This window comes from Mustela putorius, unplaced genomic scaffold (assembly GCF_011764305.1).
Source record: "Mustela putorius furo isolate JIRA1106 unplaced genomic scaffold, ASM1176430v1.1 tig00003834_pilon_pilon_pilon, whole genome shotgun sequence".
NCBI classification, from domain to species: Eukaryota; Metazoa; Chordata; class Mammalia; order Carnivora; family Mustelidae; genus Mustela; species Mustela putorius.
Genome location: NW_025421987.1, coordinates 89,889,575 through 89,909,151, shown reverse-complemented (window position 1 = coordinate 89,909,151; position 19,577 = coordinate 89,889,575). Strand labels below are relative to the sequence as shown.

The 19,577-nt window shown below is 36.6% G+C and overlaps 1 protein-coding gene across 4 annotated transcripts in view; it reads right to left on the bottom strand.

Moving 5' to 3' along the window:
* The window catches only part of TP63 (tumor protein p63), a 223,116-nt gene extending 203,914 nt beyond the window's left edge, over nucleotides 1-19,202 (bottom strand). For 2 of the 4 annotated variants that reach the window (XM_004745249.3, XM_004745250.3), the window contains exon 1: nucleotides 18,938-19,161. In XM_004745249.3, coding sequence (XP_004745306.3) covers nucleotides 18,938-19,158 — 221 coding nt within the window. In that variant the 5' untranslated portion in view covers nucleotides 19,159-19,161. Of the gene's footprint in view, nucleotides 1-18,937 lie in introns of all 4 variants that reach the window. The other 2 variants (XM_004745254.3, XM_045088723.1) reach the window with 2 other exon arrangements.
* Between the last annotated feature and the right edge of the window lie 375 nt (nucleotides 19,203-19,577).

The following is a 19,577-nucleotide window of genomic DNA, read 5'->3' as shown; positions in this document are numbered from 1 at the left end:
TTAAACCAAAAGTCTCTAATTTTTAAAGATCTTGCATAAGCAGATGTCTCAGTTTCCATTAATTACATTTCAATAGACTAAAAATAGCTCTTAAAAATATTACTAGTGTCCCTTTCATTTCTGCAAATTCTGTGAGTCCTTGAGGAGATAAGCTATGGCATTTTTTCCCTAACTGATGATCAAGGCTTTAAATCACTCTGAAATTCATTTCAGGGAGCTGTAGTTCAGGAGCTGTCCCATGATCTTCCCACTCAGGTGTTCTCAGTGGAATGCAAAAGCTAGAATTTGGCTTTTCTCCACCAACCCAATTAAGATCCCTTCCAGCTCATCAAGCTGAACAAAAATTGCATTGAGGGCATGTGACAATGGAATATAAGAGGACATGGCACGAAACAGTTGGGCCAAGAAATTTTTTGTTGAAATCTGAGTGTGAGGTATCACAGTACAAGAGAGATTTCTGAATAACTAGGTCACTATTGCAAATATGGAAAGGCTTTATAATTTCTAGGTTTCTCAAGTTGTTCGATTGGTTATTTCTTTAGGACTTTTTTATATTTAGTTTTTTTTTTTTTTTTAATAAGAAGGCATTCAACATTGGCATGAGAACGTCAGTCTCTTGCAAGATAAACATTAGTAATACTATATCTGTCCCACAAAAAAAAAATCAACCAAAAATACTTTGTAAATTCATATATATATATATATATAATCAAAAATTTGAGAACATCTGGGTGGATCAGTGGGTTAAGCCTCTGCCTTTGGTTCAGGTCATGATCCCAGGGCTCTCTGCTCATCAGAGAGCCTGCTTCCCACACTCTTCGCTGCCTGCCTTTCTGCCTACTTGTGATCTCTCTCTATCTGCCAAATAAATAAATAAAATCTTAAAAAAAATTTTTTTGTACACTTTTACCTCTTAGTAAATTCCCTAAGCATTTACCTCAGATACTTTTAGATTCTAATATCAAAGCCAGTAAATAAAATAATCACAAATTGATTCTAAGATTAAACTGATTTTCTTGCCATATAACATGTAGAAGAAAGTCCAACTTAATCTTCCTTTCACATACATTTCTGTTTTAATAATCTGTACTTCATTTTGTTACAAATGGATAGTTGTCATCTGTTTCTTTGGCATGATTACATTTTTTAACAAAAACACTATTTTATTAAATATTTATTTTATTTTATTTTATTTTATTTTATTTTATTTTATTTTGTCAGAGAGAGAGAGAGAGCGAGCGCACACAGGCAGAGTGGCAGGCAGAGGCAGAGGGAGAAGCAGTCTTCCCGCCAAGTAAGTCCCGATGTGGGACTCGATCCCAGGACGCTGAGATCATGACCTGAGCCGAAGGCAGCCGCTCAACCAACTGAGCCATCCAGGCGTCCCAAGTATTTCTTTATTTCATATGTGTAGTGGGGTAATTCCACTGGTTTTGTATTTTAAGACATTTGCTGGCAAATAGGTCTCATACTTTCCCAGCTTTAGCTAATAAGCACAAAGTTTTCTCACAAATAAATGGGGGATTAGGTATATAGCATTTACTATGAATAACATAAACACACATAGAGAGAGGATCTAATCATCATTTGATTCTTTAATCTTGTCAGCCCCAGTGGAAGGTGGGCTGAAATTCAACCATTTCTCCCCCAAGCACAAAGGACCACATGAAAGACTTGAGATGCTTCTCCCAAACATACTCTTTCAGAGCTAAAATAACAAAGACTAAGAATCCGCTTAGATTTAATCCCTTAAAAAATATAAATATTACAGACAACTAGACAAGTTTCTTATTATAAATGAAACATGGTTTAGGGCAAAAGCTTTAAGAAACTTAAACGCTCAAAGGAATTTTTGCTTAATAATTACAGATCATGAAAACCTGCCTACCATATATCTAGAAAGGTCTAGTTTTAGGTAGACTCAACTGAGACATTTGAAAAATTAGGATATTTGAGCATTATTATTTATAAAAGTAACAACAGCAACATGATCAGCAGATACCATGGTTTAAAAAGAAAACAGTAGCTGTTTTAATTCAATCAGTCTAAACTCAGGAGATAACTATTGAGCAGAAATTTTAGGACAATTCTGTAAAATAGTTCATAATAGTTATGCATACTAGGGACAACTTACAAACTGAGATATAAGACTCATTGCCTTCTGTGAGTAAAGCAAAAATATAGTGGATCTCATTGGCCAAGTGACTAAAGAGAAATGATCTCAGGCCTAAACTAGGGTTAACTCTGATCAAACATATTAACATATTTAAAAGAAGAATGTGCTAGTCAGAGTGGAGTAGAAAATTTCTTGGTCCTTCATCAGTTCTGAGGAATATGAAAAGAAGTATGTTCTGTTGGGTCTCCAACTCTATTCTGACACCTGTATAGTCAGGCCTAAGAATATGAGTATTTACATGTTCCTTTCAGTGTGTGTATGTTTATGGGGTTGGTTATATGGAGATGGACTAACCAGGTTAATAAATTATCCATTTACCTCTATGTTTTTTCTGGTATGCCATACTCATCTAGCAACATTCTGAATCTAATTTGTGATCCCCTATAATAAGATACAGGAAAAGAATATGCTTATCGGTCAACAGAAGCTTATTCAGGACAGTCATTATAAGAGTTAACACACTGACTTTCTCAACTTCACATATCAATCTGAGAGTGGTTAACCAAGAAATTGATCTTGTGCTGAAACATCAGGTTTCTAAGCTAATGTTGAGGTTCTAAGTTTGAGAATGTTGAGTTCTAAGTTCTAAGGTTGAGAACTAGCTTTGAATGGACATACACTCACTTAGGTAATGCCATGCTGTAGAAATGAGATGCCCTTTCACCCAAACTCCAAATTGGACCTATCTATAAACTTCAACAATTGTATTAGTCATCTTTTGAAATATGACACCACTTGAAATAAAATACCACTAAATAGTGGTACCACTACTTAAAACCTTACTTCAAAGCATCCTTAACTGTTTTCTGAAACAAAAGCCCCTAGACTTTGGTCTCTATATTCTTCTTCCCATAGAGCCTACAGCCAAAGTGATTTTTTTAAAATATAAGAAAAAGTAAAATCCTCATGAGGGAATCGTCAATCCTTCTTTACATCCACCTTCTGCAGTTCTGCTCTCTGATAATTGGTCTCGCCTCTTAACTCTGTTCTTGCTCACTCTGTTCCAGTCACTCTGATCTCCACGCACTCCCTGCCTGGGATTCTCCTTCTCCCTCAGATTCCCTTCTTATTCCTGTTAGATCTCCACTCAAAGATCATTTCATTTAAGGATTTAAAGATGTCCACCCATTGAATACAGTACTTCTTCCAAACCTGTCATTCTCTCTCTATATCCTTTACCTTGCCTCACTTTTATACAGAGAATTGCTACCCCTCAGTATATCATGTGTTGATTTGTGAGCTGAAGATTTAAATTCCAATATAATAGTGACGAGTTTTTACTCACCATTGTGTGGAATAGGGCTTGGTACATAAACAGTATTCAGGACATTTTTTAAAATTAACAGTTGCAAGAGAAAAATATGTAGTTACAAAAAGGCTATTTGATTAGACTCCAGGATTCTAATCCTACCTTTGCCTTCAACTAGGCACCTGTGTGACATTCCTCAAGTTACTAGCTCTCTATCTTTAGGTCCTTTATCTATAAAATGGAAATAATAGCTCTGTGGCCCAAATCCTATGTGAAAGGGTTTTACATAATAAAACACCAAACAACTATGAGGGATTTGGACAGATAAGATGTCCAAGTTTACAAATGGGAGTGGTGGCCAAGTTTAGCAAGAAGAACGCTGTATTGTGAGTAATGGTGACTGTAAGTCCTGATTCCTCCACTGATCAGCTCTGTGACACTGCCTCAGTTTCCTGATCTTTTCAAGCCTTATTTCCCAATGAAGGAGAAACTTTTTCCAGTATGACTTTTTCCACTCATTTTAAAGAAATAATATATTACCAGGAAAAACAATATAAATAGTAGTAACTAAGGAATTTTTATTAGCTCTTTCTCCATAACTCATCAGCCAACAGTAATTTAGTGAATACCCACATGTGCCTAGTCCTGTTCTAGCTGTTTGGGATAAATCAGGGCACAAAAGAGACAAATACCTTGTCTTTATAGAGTTCAACTTCCACTGTGGACAGACAAAAAATACATACAACAAGTAAACAAAGTAGTATTTTGAAAGGAGGTGTTACATGGACAAAAGAGCATGGTAAGGAACTAGGACTCACTCTGTTGAAAGGGATGTCTGAAGGGAAAGAAGTCAGGTTATAATTACGTAAGGGTCCGTGATATTTGATCACACCATCGTTGAAAGACTTTTTTTCCTCTTCTTCTCCCTGCCCCCACCATTTTTCTCCTTAAAACTTTGAAACTGTTGATATTGTGAATGATGCTACAATGAACATAGAGGAGCATAAATAATTGAAACTAGGGCACCTGGGTGGCTCAGTGAGTTAAGCCTCTGCTTTCGGCTCAGGTCATGATTCAGGGTCCTGGGATCGAGCCCCATATTGGGCTCTCTGCTCAGCAGGGAGCCTGCTTCCTCCTCTCTGTCTGCCTGCCTCTCTGCTTACTTGTGATCTCTGTCTGTCAAATAAATAAATAAAATCTTTAAAAAAATTGAAACTATACTATAAATATATTTTACTTAAAATTATAGGATAATGTATTCTCACTGAGTAGCATATTAGAATAGCATACCTTTGAAGAAATATTATAAAAAAAACTTTTTGAAATTAGTCATTTAATCTTTGCATGCAGAAATCTGTAAGCATCTTAATTATGACATGCAAGTGATCTCACTGGGTTTCTTAATATTGACTTCTTTAAAAGAAGTGATATTTTATATCCATTCATCAGCTGATGGACACTTGGGTTGTTTTCATAATCTGGCTATTGTAGATAATGCTGCTACAAACATCAGTGTGTATATAGTCTTTGAAATTAGTATTTTTGTATTATTTTGGTAAATACCTAGTAGTTCAATTCCTAGATAACAGAAGTAGTTTTATTTTTAACTTTCTGAGGAACTTCCATACTGTTTCTTAGAGTGGCTGCACCATTTTGCATTCCCACCAACAGTGCAAGAGGGTTCCCCTCTCTCTGCATCTTTGCCAATACATGCCATTTCTTGTGGTGGTGTTTTTAGCCATGGAGATGTGGAATATTACTTGGCCACAAAAAAAGAATGAACTCTTGCCATTTGCAATGACATAGATGGAGCCAGAGTATCACGTTAAGTGAAATAAGTCAGAGAAAAACAAATACCGTCTGATTTCACTCAGGAGTGGAATTTAAGAAGCAACACAAAGTGAGCAAAGGGAAAAAAAGAGAGAGGGAGGCAAACCAAGAAATGGACTTTTAACTATAGAGAACAAACTGAAAACAGATGGTTACCAGATGGGAGGGGTGGAGGAATGGGTTAAGTAGGTGATGGGGATTAAGGAGGACACTTGTTGTGAGGAGCAGTGGGTGCTGTAAGAAATTGAAACATTATACTGTGCAACTGAAACATTATGCTGTATGTTAATTAACTGTAACTTAAATAAAAAATTAAAAGAAGCAATATTTTCATTGGAAATGAAATAAATAGCCGTATCTTCAAGATTCATGCATATTCTTCTTCTTTTTTTAAAAGATTTTATTTATTTAGTTGACAGAGATCACAAGTAGGCAGAGAGGCAGGCAGAGAGAGAGGAGGAAGAAGGCTCCCTGCTGAGCAGAGAGCCCAATATGGGGCTCGATTCCAGGACCCTGGGATCATGACCCGAGCCGAAGGCAGAGGCTTTAACCCACTGAGCCACCCAGGTGCCCTGACTCATGTGTATTCTTTAGTCCACTTATCTGGGAATTCATGATTTTTAGTACTAACTTGTCCATTCTTGGGAGTGGAGGTAGCACAGAGGCACATTTTTTTTTTTCTTTTTTAAGATAATGGTCCCTCATTTGGCTTCTAACTTCCGAGGGGGTGCTGCACACACACTGCCCAGGTAGTTGTACTTTATAATAGGATGATGGTTAAGAGGAGGCCAGCTTCCTGAGAGCAAGCCATGTGTCTGGATTTATTGTGTGACTAAAGAAGCCAACAGAGGACAACCTGTTACATTGGACCCTCCAAAAGAGAGGTTGTTGAATTTGTAGGTTATATTTAGTACCTTTGGTCAACTACTCATCATAGAACATAGACATACGAACCAGTCACGGTCTTAGCACCGATACTCTCATTTTCAGAAAACTTTTATGCTCCAACTATGACCCACTTTTTAGGGCATGACTAATTAAAAAGTCCAAAATAACCGAAGAGCCATTTTTAGCATAGACTCTAAAAACAGAAAAACCACATCAGCATTTAGATTGCTGTTTATAGAGACTCTCCTCATTGGGTATTAAAAACCATCACCTGCAAGATGGGGTGGGACATTTGTTTCTGTTTGCTAGGACTTCTGGGGTTGGAGGAAGTGACAAAGTACCAGACAAATGCTCTTAGTTATAGCCTGTCTCTTCGTTCAATGAAAAGGACCCATACACTGCTGCTGCCAAGGGCAGAATTAGTTCCCCAACATGATGCTTTCATTGCAGGGTTCCCCTTGGTGCAGACTGAACGGAATTCTTGAGTAATGAAAATCATGGCACTCCCTTGTGACTGGAGAAGCCTGTTTCAGACCCAAGCTGTACTTGATACAGCTCTGGGTTCCAGGAACATCTGCCCTACACACGCTCTCACATGGTTTGACATGAGACCAAAACCATCTTGACAGGGAGTAAATTATGGGCATGGCCAGCAACCATCTTTACTCTCAAACCTGATTCACTTGCTTTTCTCACTTTTTCAACTTTTTCGCCAAGATTTTCTTCTGTTATAAGGAGAAAATCTCCTGTAAGTTGGGTTCCCACTTGTCTACCTCTTCTATTTGGTCCTTCACTTGGTCTAACACTGTGTACCAAGGAAAGGAAAAGCAGACGAGGAGTGAGGGGGAAGGCACATATGCACATGTAGAGTGTATATTCACACATATGTGTATACACACATAGAGCAAAAACATTTCAACGGAGTTATGTTATTAAATACCTACTATGTAGAGGACTCAAGGTAGTCAGATATAACTAAGAGCTTAGTCATTTAAGCAAATACCATAAAATAAAAATAAAATTCTATGGTATATCAGAAAGGAACATAACACATTTGTGGTAAGCCAAAAGTTTCATTCACTCATGTACCATGCATTTGTAGAAGAGTTTGTCCTCAAATTAGGCATTCTAGGGTCATATTTATCATACAAAAGATACTTGGTAACATTTGCCCTGTTTAGATTGAGACTGTTTTTCTAGAATGTTAAATGATTAGTTTTACAGTACCTAAGCATAAAAAAGATAAAACTTACGACAAAAACCAGTTCTTCATAGAATTGACTGAGTGTTAACAAAGACACTGACCATTAAAAAGAAAGAAAGAAAGAAAGAAAGAAAGAAAGAAAGAAAGCAAGCAAGCTGTAGAAATCAGGACCTAAATCATCTCCACCAGTGTCTAGCTGTTTTTAACTTGGACAAGTTACTCTATGCCTCAATTTCTTCATCTACAGAATCTGAAATAATAAGGTTTATGACCTACAGAGTGCTTATTGCAGGCCAGATGTTGTCTTAAGCCACTGACACAATTAACTCATTTAATTCTCAAAGCAACCTCGGTCAGGTAGAGGCTACTCTGCAGGAGGAAACTGGCACAGAGATTAAGTTAGGAGACCTAACAATTGGCAGAGAGAGAATCTGCACCAAGGCACACAACCCCAAAGGCTGGTCTCTTAAACATTATACTACCTACTTAGTTAGCAGTTAATACTAGAAAATCTTAAGGTGGTGTGAGGACTAAATGTGTAAAATTAAGTATGCAAAGTGCTTAGAATAGTTTCTGGCACATAGTAATAATTTAATAAGTATTAGACACTCAACAGCCTTATGTCCCATGCTCATTTTCGAAAACCACAGAATCAAAAATTGAGATCTTCAAAAATTCGTAATTGTGGTTTCTGTTGTTGCCCTACTTAGTAAATGAGTGCTCATTAAAACTACATCATTTTATATCCATCGAGTTAGAAAAATTTAAAAATAGTGACAGCCAAAGCTGGGACTCTGGCAAAACACGTTGACTTGTCCTTTTAAATAGCAATGTTTTCCAGAAACTTGAAAAAGTATATTGTCTTTTGTGTCAACACTCTCACTTCTTCGATGACAGCACATTGTGAAGGAAGAAATGAAGTCTTCTGATCAGATAGTCCTGGTTTCAAATTCTGACTCAGATGAGAATGAAAATACAAAGAGGTTCTTCTAATTACTAAATAATCACATTGGTCAAATTAGTTCTCTCTGGGCATTCTTTTCCCTTGTCTGCAAACTTACCTTAAAAAACATATTATATGCGGGCGCCTGGGTGGCTCAGTGGGTTAGGGTTCTGCCTTCGGCTCAGGTCATGGTCTCAGGGTCCTGGGATGGAGCCCCGCATCTGGCTTTCTGCTCAGCGGGGAGCCTGCTTCCCCCCCACACACTCTGCCTGCCTCTCTGACTACTTGTGATCTCTGTCTGTCAAATAAATAAAATAAAATCTTTAAAATATATATATATATAAAATATGAAATAATGCAGGCAAATTACATGGCACTTTGTATGGATTGAACATGTATTAGTTTGTCTTCCTTAAATATTTGTTCCATGGAACGATCCCAAGGAAATAACTCAAAAGAAAGTTGATTATATAATATTTTAAATTTTTAATAAAAATTATAGTGGTGCCTGGGTGGTGCCTGGGTGTCACGGTTGGTTGAGTAGCTGACTCTTGGTGTCGGCTTGGGTAGTGCTTTCACAGTCATGGGATAGAACCCTGAGTAGGGCCTCATGTTCAGCAAAAATTCTCTCTCTCTCTCCTTCTGTCACTCCCCTCTATGCTTATGCATTCTCTTTCTCACTCTCTCTAAAATAAATAAATAAATGAATCTTAAAAAAAAATTAATAAAAATTAAAATTGACCTAAATTTCAATAAAGGAAATAAATATATTAAGTTGAATTGATAATGAGCTCCTTATGCAGTTACTTATGTTAAGTATGTTAAGTACTTACATTAAGTGCAAAAATACATGACAAATATTAAATAATTTATATAATGAATAAAACATTGATTATTTTATTTTAACTTCCATGTATAAAAAATTATGCACCAAAAAACAACTGTTTTACTAGATTTTTTTTCCCTTGTTGGCTTCCATTATTGTTGGGAACATGTTATTGGACTAATAAATAATTTTTGATATCATTAGTACAAAATCACAAGTGCCTTTTTCTGAATGGTTCATCTGAAAATACCTGAAGTTTTCTCATATTTATGTTTCCTCCTGAGCTTCAATGATCTTTCTTTACCTCACACTTAATTTGATGATTCTAGAACTAGTTTTGCTCAGTAAAAACAGTACTAAAAACCTCTGAATTTTTAAATTTCTTATCATATGTCCAAAATCTAGGACTTATTAAATATTTACTGAACACTATTGAATAGTTCCGTAGTTTACAGTGTTGAACTATTTAAAGCATTATCCTTTCTTTCTATTCCCAGTCACCCTAGCCAGCAGTATTTATCATCTTATTTTAATATGAGCTTATTTACAAAACTTATTTTAAAAACATGCCCAACAACTCAGATAAACTAGATACTTAAAAAAAAAAAATTCTTATAAAACCCCAAATTATATATGTTTTTTTTGTTGTTTTTATTTTGGATATGTTACTGTCATAATTTCCTGTTGTTTTGTTGAAAAAAATACCCCAATTTCACTTTTGCAGAGAAAAGTTTGGACTGCTTTAGAAAAAGTGCTTTGTGGTATTTTTAGCTTTTTCATATATATTCTGTCTTCCCAAGAAGCAAAGAAATACAGAGCTTCTCTGAAAGGAAAAAGGAAAGTAGAGAGAGGGAAAAAAATAAGCTTTCTACTTTATGGTTCTGCAGGATTGAGTTATTAGGGATAAAATTGTTGCGGCACTTGGGTGGCTCAGTTGGTTAAATGTCTGCCTTTGGCTCAGGTTGCAAACCCAGGGACCTGGGATCTAGTCCCACATCCAGCTCCGTGCTCAGCAGGAAGCCTGCTTCTCCCTCTGTCTCCCTGCTTGTGCTCTCACTCTCTCTGTGTTAAATAAATAAATAAAATCTTTTAAAAACTGTATATAAACTGTATGTATGTAGATACAGTGGTACCTGGAGTGCCCGATAGAAGGGCTGCTCATGAATTCACAGGGGAGGGCAGCACTGAAGGCTTGTGCTCAGTGAGAAGACTTGATTCTACGTGAGATTCTGCAGCAAGCATGTCAATGGGCACACAACACCTAGGATGGCCTACATGCAGTAGCACTAACTTGAAGATAAGGCATTTATTAATATGCCAAGTTTTAGTTACGAAATCTTAATTAGATACACATCAGCCTCTACAGGATACTTAAAAAAAAAAATCGCTGACACAGGTGCAAAGATTTATCACATCAGAGAGTATCAATTAAGATGCTGAAAAAATTCATTTTGACTGGAAGGGTTTAGATTGCTCATAATTTAGTTTGAAAGCCCTGTCTAGCAGAAAGTTTTTGTTCATTCCCTGAGATAACAAAAGTGTGAAAAAGAAAAAGAAAATGGAAACACCTCTTATTAGCACTTTCTATTTGGAGGTTGCAATATAATGGAAAAGTTGGAAGATCTTTTTCTCAATGAAAGCTTTAGAAATTTATTTATTTTATTTATGTAGTTAAGAAATAAATGACATTATTAAATTCAAGCATAAACATGGAAGTTTGGTTGAACCAGAAAAAAATAAAGAAGAAAAACTAATGATGAATTTCAGGTTAAAAAAAAAAGAAGAAAAAGAAAATACCAAACTTTTCTTATTTTAAGAGGGAGGAGGGGAGAGGCAAGTTCGTAAGGGGAGAGGGAGAATTATAAGCAGTCTCCATGCCCAGCACAGAGCACAGTGCAGGGCGCAATCTCACACCCTGAGATCATGACCTGAGCCCATGCAGTAACTGACTGCATCACCCAGGCACCCCCACAAAGCTTGGAATTTTTAAGGAAGCCCTAAAAATTGACCACTTCTATGATGATATGTCAGAATATGATAGAGTAAGCTGGTTAAATGCAGTCAATAACCTTAAGGTATAATATATTTAACTTACAAGGAAAAGTCTGTTGCAGTGTTACTCTTCTCATGAATTTGTGTGTTTTCTATTATTTATTTCAATCTACACCACCACTTGTAAAAAAGCTTACATTAAAAATTCACCCTAGGTAACCACGTGGTTGGTTAGATTACCACACCAGCATCCAATTTTGTACTTCTTGAGTCAAATTGCTTTATCAGTTTTAACATTATTGTGATTCTGGTTTTCCCCTCAATTATAAGAGAGCTAACCAAGTTTATGGAAAGCGAGAAAGGGTGTTTTCTGTTCAACCTGACAAATTAAGCTTGCTCATTTGAAAAAGAGAAAAAGGTACTGGAAATTTGAAAGTGGCAAGGGGATTTTGAGCCTTACATTTTTATTTTCCTGTAATGATTTTTGAACTTAGAGGCTAATTCTTAACAAAGTCTCAAGATACAAAGGGAGAATAGAAGACAAACAATAAGGGCAGAGTGACAATTAATTTTCTTCATTTAAATTATCCCCTAAATATTATGGCTTAAGGTAAAACCGACATGTTAATAACTGTCATTTCCAAAACCCTGACTAACCAATAAGTACACATCACCTCATGTCCATTTCTCATCCTATTTTAAATGGAACAAAGTGACTTTCAGAGGTTGGGAAGTGCATAATTACATAGACTGAAGTCTTTGGACTTTGATCGTAATTATAGTGCTTTATCCATCCATCACTTGTTGCTTGAGGACTGTTCCTGGCGAGTTACTTAAAGGAGATAGGAACTCTGTTAGGACAAATTTGAGCTGCAAAACAGCTAATCAGAAACTTGGCTCTCTTGACTTGAAACAGATTGAAAATTGCCACGTTAATCTCACAATCCATTTGGCTCTTAAGTAAAGTGAGAACATGAAGTTTCCCTTTAGGAAGACATGTGTCTGTTGTTCATATCACTGGGTACCTTTTTATAAGCTTCTCTTTTTTTAATTTATCTTATTTTTTTTTTATTTAAACTTTATTTTTTTCAGTGTTCCAAGCATTTTTTCTGCATCACACCCAGTGCTCCATGCCCCTTTTTAAAAGCTTCTATGGGGTCCCTGGGTTCAAGTTTGCCTCACTGTAGTGGTCTCAAAATTGACTGCAAACAAAGGAATCCTCTGTGGTGCTTGATTTAAAAAAAAAAAAAAAAATGCTAGTTTTGCATTCCTCCCCCTCACCCTCCATTTCCCAGAGAAAGGTATCAATGTAATTGTTAACCTAAAATTAACTTACAACCTCGGAGAGCCTAGGGTTATTTTTTCAGTAGTGGCCTGAGAACTCCATGAATCAAAACAGTTTGCTTTTGTTTACACTGCAATCCCAAGGCTCCACCTAGATTTATACAAATCATAGTCTCAGGCTGTGGATGTAACATCTCTCAGAATTCCTGACATCAGAAGTGAAAATGTAGGTTACTGTGGTTTCCTGAACCTGAAGTTGGGCATTATAAACTTGGGCATCAGTTACCATCTACGATTTGAATCGAAGTATATCTCCAGGGCCCCTGGGTGGCTCAGTTGGTTAAGTGTCTGCCTTCAGCTCAGGTCATGATCCTGGGGTTCTAGGATTGAGCCTCACATTGGGGTCCCTGCACAGCAGAAAGCCTGCTTCTCCCCCTCCCTGGGCTGTGTCCCCTGCTTGTTCTTCTTCTCCCTCTCTCTGTCAAATAAATAAATAAATGAAATATTTAAAAAAACCAAAAAAATAAAAAGAGAGAGAGAGAAAGAAATATATCTCCATGTAAAGCATGTTGAGGAAAGTTAATAGATGCCACTAATAAAAGTCACCTTTCTAACTTGGTGGACACTTTGACCTTGCAGTCCTCAGCAAGCATGCGTCTTCCTAGCCTTCCTCATATCTCCTTGTATGATTTCTACATATGCAATTCTACTTTGGATTCCTTGAGTCTAGTTTTGTATCTTACACCTCCTACTATACCCTCTTGGCATCAAGAAATTATAAGTAAATACATAAAATAAGTTCCTTGAGTCCTTTAGTTAAAACAAAACATAGTTTTAGTGTTCATGTCTACAATTTGAGGATAAAATTTTTTACCTGGTAAATTAGTTTCCTGTGGATGCTGTAATAAGTTCCCCCAAGCTTGTGGCTTAAGCCAATAGAAATGCATCATCTTAGAGTTCTATAAGTCAGAAGCCTGATGCAGGTCTCACTGGACTGAAATCAAGGTGTTGGCAGGGCTGTATTCCATCTGCAGGCTATCGAGGAAAATTTGTTATTTCGCCTTTTCCAGGATCTGGAGCTGCCAGGCTGGCTTGCCTCGTGACCCCCTTCCAACTTCAAAATCTGTTGAGTCCTTTCTCACATCACATCACTGGCTCTTTTTCTCCCTCCAACTTCCACTTTTAAGGACTCTAATGATTACATTGAGCCCACGTGGTTAGTCCAAGATAATCCACCTATTTTATTGATCAGCTGAAACCTTCACTCCCCGTTGCTGTGTAATAGAACATATCCACAGGTTCTGGAGATTAGGACCCGGTCATCTTTACAGGCCATTTTTCCACCTACCACACCTGCCCAGGTGGGTCATATACATGCTGCCCTGGGAAATACTTTGTTAACGGTAACGTTTTATACAGTTTTAACAAAATGATAATATGTTCTGTTGTAGAAATAACTTCAAACTGGATCACAAGTCTTAAATTCTAGATCTGCTTCTGCTACTATTTTGTTCTGTGATTTGGAGAAAATCACTTAACCCTTCTGGGATTCAGATTTCTCAACCTCAGTTGTGAAGTGAGGAGATAAGCCAAGACATACCAAGTCCCATAATGGTTCTTTTTTTTTTTTTATTTTATTTATTTATTTGACAGACAAAGATCACAAGTAGGCAGAGAGGCAGGCAGAGAGAGAGGGGGAAGCAGGCTCCCTGCCAAGCAGAGAGCCCGAGGCGGGGCTCAATCCCAGGACCCTGGGACCATGACCTAAGCTGAAGGCAGAAGCTTTAACCTGCTGAGCCACCTAAGTGCCCCAGTCTCATAATTATTCTTAATTTTAAGATGATACCAAGCAAAAGGGAATGAAAGTATGCCCACATGAGGACACAATTATTGCTGGAAAGGAATCCCCAGTGTGCTGGGGTGCTGCATTCACATTGGTAAAACTAAGGAATTACACGAGGATAATGCATTTCAGAGTTGAGCTGGGGTCCTATATAAGGCTTCACATACCAACCGTGAAGAGTAGATCAGAGGTTCTAATCCCTAAATACTTCATGAGGAAACTTCTATTTAAATAGTTTAAATGATTTCATGAGGTCATATAATCAGTTAGTGGTGGAGTTAAGCCTATTATTCAGATCTTTTGACAAGTTCTATGTGTACTCAGTGTACACACTTCCCTGCCTCCCTACCATTTAAACTCACTCACAGCCCAGGGGTAACATCTAGAATTATAATACATCATACTTTGGACTAACCATAAATGATCATAAAGGGCTTTTAGAATTTATTCTTGTGAAAGTTGTAAGGGTTTGAAGCAGTTTTTTTTTTTTTCTTCACTACAACTGATGGATATATTAGTCCCTGTTGATAAATTATACCTTCATATTTTTTTATGAACCAATTCTTCCTGCCTTCTGCCTTGCTTCAATTCAAGGACTGATAGAAACAACATACACAGACTGTACCATGTTGGCTTGTTATAGATCGAGAAACAGTGATTATGGAGATGGCCAAAATGAATGGATTAGCCTCACTAAAAGCTGGTTTGCTCATTGCAGTAAGTGGATACACCCTTTATGTCATAGCAGAAGTTGTATCATTTTATGTTATATCAATTTTGAAAGACATTGGATGTGCATAAACAATACCATGGGTATATATTTTATTTTTTGAACTTGGCCATGATCCTGACAGGTATAAGTGTACTTGAAAAAAGACTGCCTATAGAGAGTTTAATGAAAGGACTGTTTGCCAAGGCATAAGGGATAGGATATGGGGTTTTGGAGTTCGTAATGACTTGGAATACTGACCACTTTTACACTTGAAAGAAAAGGAGGGTAGGCATCGGGATCAGTGGCAAGGGTATCTGACACGTCCTGCAGCCTTTAGTAGAAAACCCAACAGGGAAGTGGCCAGGGAAACATATACCCTAACTTCCCTCCTTAGGCACTTTTTTTTTTTAATTAAAATTCAATTAGCCAACATACAGTACACCATTATTATTTGATATAATGTTCAGTGATTGATCAGTTGCGTTTAACACCCAGTGCTCATCGCATCTCCTAGGGTGCTTCTAACCCAAGAGTAAACCAGAGGAGAAAAGAAGAGTTAGGGCAGTCTTTCGAAGTCAGCTTCCAGAGGTACAGAAGGAGAAGGAGAAGAACGGAGGGTGCAAATGGAGAGGCAGGGGGAGGACACCCAACACAGAAGTACATCTGCCCTTCTGTGATATTCTCTTGTAAACGGAATGATGTTCCACTAGAAGTTCTCTGTCACCACACTTCCTTTTGGGATATATTTAGAAAGTACACTTAATGAAGTTGACCTTTTAACTGGTAAAGCATAAAATCCACAATCAATAGCAATTTACACAGGAAATGCTTCTTACTCATTCACATACCGCGTTAGCAGTTGGAACTTTTTTGAATAGAGGGTGACGGGCAAAAAAATTAAAAAATTACAAAATCATCTTGCGAGTGACTCAAATGATAATATGTTGCGTTTTCTCTTATTTTTAGCCCTCAGCTACCGTATTATCTCAAAATTTGATCTTGATTAATTTTTATCACGTTAACTGCTTTATTTTCAGTTATATTTTGAAAGGATTTAATCTTTTAGAATTACACAGTTTAAAAATCTATTTTAAAAACTAGATGGCAGTTCTAAAGGCTAAAGAGTGAAAGAAGTCCCCAAATTATTACCCAACAATAAACTAACAGGGATTTAGATTCTAAAATGCTACATTTTAGATTCATTTTGAGTTATCACCTAATAAAAAATGAACAGAACTCATTGTTTATAGTTTTCATTTTTAAGGAAATGGTAATCTACCCATGCGCTCTTCTTTATTGATCTGCCATAATTTCATCTAAGCTTTGATATTTGTGCTAAAATTAAGTTAGCAATAAAATGACAAGGCTCGTGATTTCTTCCCCACCTTTTCTTCCTCTTTGTAATGGTCCAAATCATCAAAGAGGAAATCTTAGCTCCATGGTTTTCATGCTCTTTTGATTGTCAGAAAAGTTTTTGCAAAGACTAAAGTAAATTAGCATAAACCCTGGAACACAACTAAATGTATAGTATATCAGTATGTTTAGGTGCAAAGTGAAAAAAAAAAAACCACAGAGGGTGAAATCTCAATTTTAACCGAGAATGATTAGCATAGAACTTTGAAAGTGGCTTTTTGGGAATTACATTAATATTCAGTAATGAATGATAATAGCATCTCTCATTTATTCTATTCTTGATAAAAGGAAACCATGCATTAGGGTAGCTTGGAGTTAAAAATAACAAGATATCCTATTCTTTCTTTTTTTGAAAATTCCCTTTCATGACTTCTTTCTAAAGACGAGGTCAGGAAAAAAGACAAATTTAACTATGTAGATGACTACAATTGTGGAATGATTAAATTTGGTCTTCCTTAAAATAGATTTTGTAAACTGAGAACTACAAGGTTTGTCGGTTAAGAAAAAGCAACTTAAACCCATTCACTCACTAGGCATTAAAGAGCATATTACTTATTCTTACATTGACAATACATGCTATCGTAGATACCTTGCAGTGTTAATCTACTTATTCACTTTTTCACTAAATAGTGTGGACAGGAAAATAGTAATAATTCAGTCTTTAAAATATGTGGTAAAACAGTTAAAATATTTGAGGAAAATATACATTATTAACTATATAAGTACCATAGAGTTAAATAAATAAATATTACGGCCACATCTTACTCATTTCGCTATTTCCAGTACCTTGCACAGAATAGATGCCCAGCAACAAGGATCTGTCTGCTCTTTATTTGCAAGTTGTTTTCATTACAAATGGAGAGTACACTATCTTGCTGAACACAATTTATTAAACTACTTTAATGTACTATTAGTGCTTTGAATTTTATAATATGTCAAAAGCAGGCGATTTTTATTCCATGAACTAACAGGTTGTTGGGACAATATCAGAAGCAATTTTCTCATTTATTTATATTTCCAGGCTTCTCTCATCAATCACGGGTAATGCCTGTAGACAGGGGTGTACAGGGTTGACGTGTGGGTTGCTAGTCAATAGAAGAAAGTTTCCTCCAGAGCTGAGGTAGATCCAAGTACCTACGTTAAAAAAGATGTCCTCAAGGGAAGCATGATACAGCTAATATTTCATCAAACCTATGCTCTTAGAATACCATTTCAAAAGATTTTGAGTAGAACAGAAAATTTTGAGTCTGGAAAACAATTTGGGAACTAGAAAATATTGGGTGTTTTGCTCTTTATTAACCCAATCCCCAACTCCATTGAAATCTAATTAATAAGTTATCCAAGAACATAAACTCCAGAGTCCCTCATTTTTGCTAACATTGTGATTTGTGGCAGATAGCAAGGCAAAAATCAGATCACCATTCACATTTCTCATTTCAACCTAGAAGACCACAATTTGCTTGCTCTTTCTCTCTTTTTTTTTTCTTTTTTCTCCCTCTCTTTTCTTTCTTCACCATTTACATTTCTGCTTCTGCTTTTTCAGACAGCTCACCAGAAACCTCACAGGAAGAGGAGCAAAGTCTACATTGTCAACATTAGTGTCCTACATGGTGACAAGTCATATTAATGAAAAAAGATCACACATCTTCTGTAATTGCCTAGGCAATGTGACAGTAACTGAGCCCTGCCCAGAGAGCCCACTCCACTTCTGGTATGAGCTTCCAATAAGCCTTGGTGGTGAATGACAAGTTAACCCCTTTGGAACCCCACCATTTTCAACACTCAGAGGACCTCTCTCATTAGTCTTATAAAATAAAGTATGAAATTCCAACATCAAATATCATGCTGTTAAATTAACAACATCACACTGCTACATACGACTTAAATATCTCCCATAACTTTATGACTGGAAAAACACTGTTCAGATTTCATTTACCAGTTTAAAAATAGCAAACTCTAATTTGAAACACATACACACACATCGTGCACATTCACTAATATTCTCTCTTAGTGCTAGGCAAATGTTCCTTCCTATAAATATAAATAAAATTCAATACAATCATAAATTTTAAGTCAGATTTGTCAAAAGATGATATTTGTTATGAAACAAATCAAGAAGAAAATATTTCTTAGAGCCAAAATGACAAGCCACAATCTGTTGGCATAACAATGGCTATTCATCTATTTTTAATGTATAAATCAAAATTATTCTGTGTTTATTTTCACTTGAAGATAGTCCATTGATTATTATATCCATGACCAATGAAATTTCTTCTTCTTGGGTGGGTGAGCATTGAGCAAGGCAAATAACATATTTCCAACATCTGCAAATGTGTGATAACTTTTTTCAAGAAATCATAGGAAGATTGCCTTTGTAACTTTGTAGATCCAGATATGAGCTTAAAAGAAAATTAGAAAAGATGCCCACAAACCACTTTAAGTTCACAGCAAGTCCAAAATAATATCACTGTGCTCCCAAACAAGGAGGGGTTGCTCTTTGTAGACAGCAGAAACACTCATAATACACAAGGCACTCCAATTAAGTTTTGATAGAAGTTACGTCACATTTCAACTCACCGCTGGATGTATGGATCGGGACAGTACTGTAGGGTAGCACACCGAGAAGTTTCACAATTCATTTCCTTCAACTCTCTTTGATAATCAACAAGTGGAGAACAGTTAGAGAACATATACACATGTACCTGTGTATATATAGATAATAAAGCCAGGAGGCTAAAAGCAATAGGGTCAAATGCTATCAGACATAGAAGTTTAGACACTTCCCCCTTTGTACACATTTGCAAAGAGGCGGAGCGTTTGTTGATTTTAGCCAATGAGATTCGTCAAGTGACTCAAACATCAGAAACAGTTGATTCTTACCAGCTGGGCATCCTCTCTCAAATTGTTCTTCCCCCCTCTACCACGGCTTCAGAGTCCTGGAGGTATAGTGGTCACATTTGTTGGCAACTTGGAGGCATCTCTGAACTTCTGATCTCTCTGGTGATTGGATGCTGGCGTGAATGGCATCAGAGTTTAATTTCAGCAGCCGGGACTTTTATAACAGAACTGAGCTGATGAGTGTCCATCCTGCCCCAGCTAATTAACGTTTCCATGTATCTGCATACTGATTTGATTTGAGGACTTCTGTAACTGTTTCTGGAGGAGGGTTTTTTTTTTTTTTTTTTTTTTTTTTCATTTCCACCTCCCCCCCCCTTCT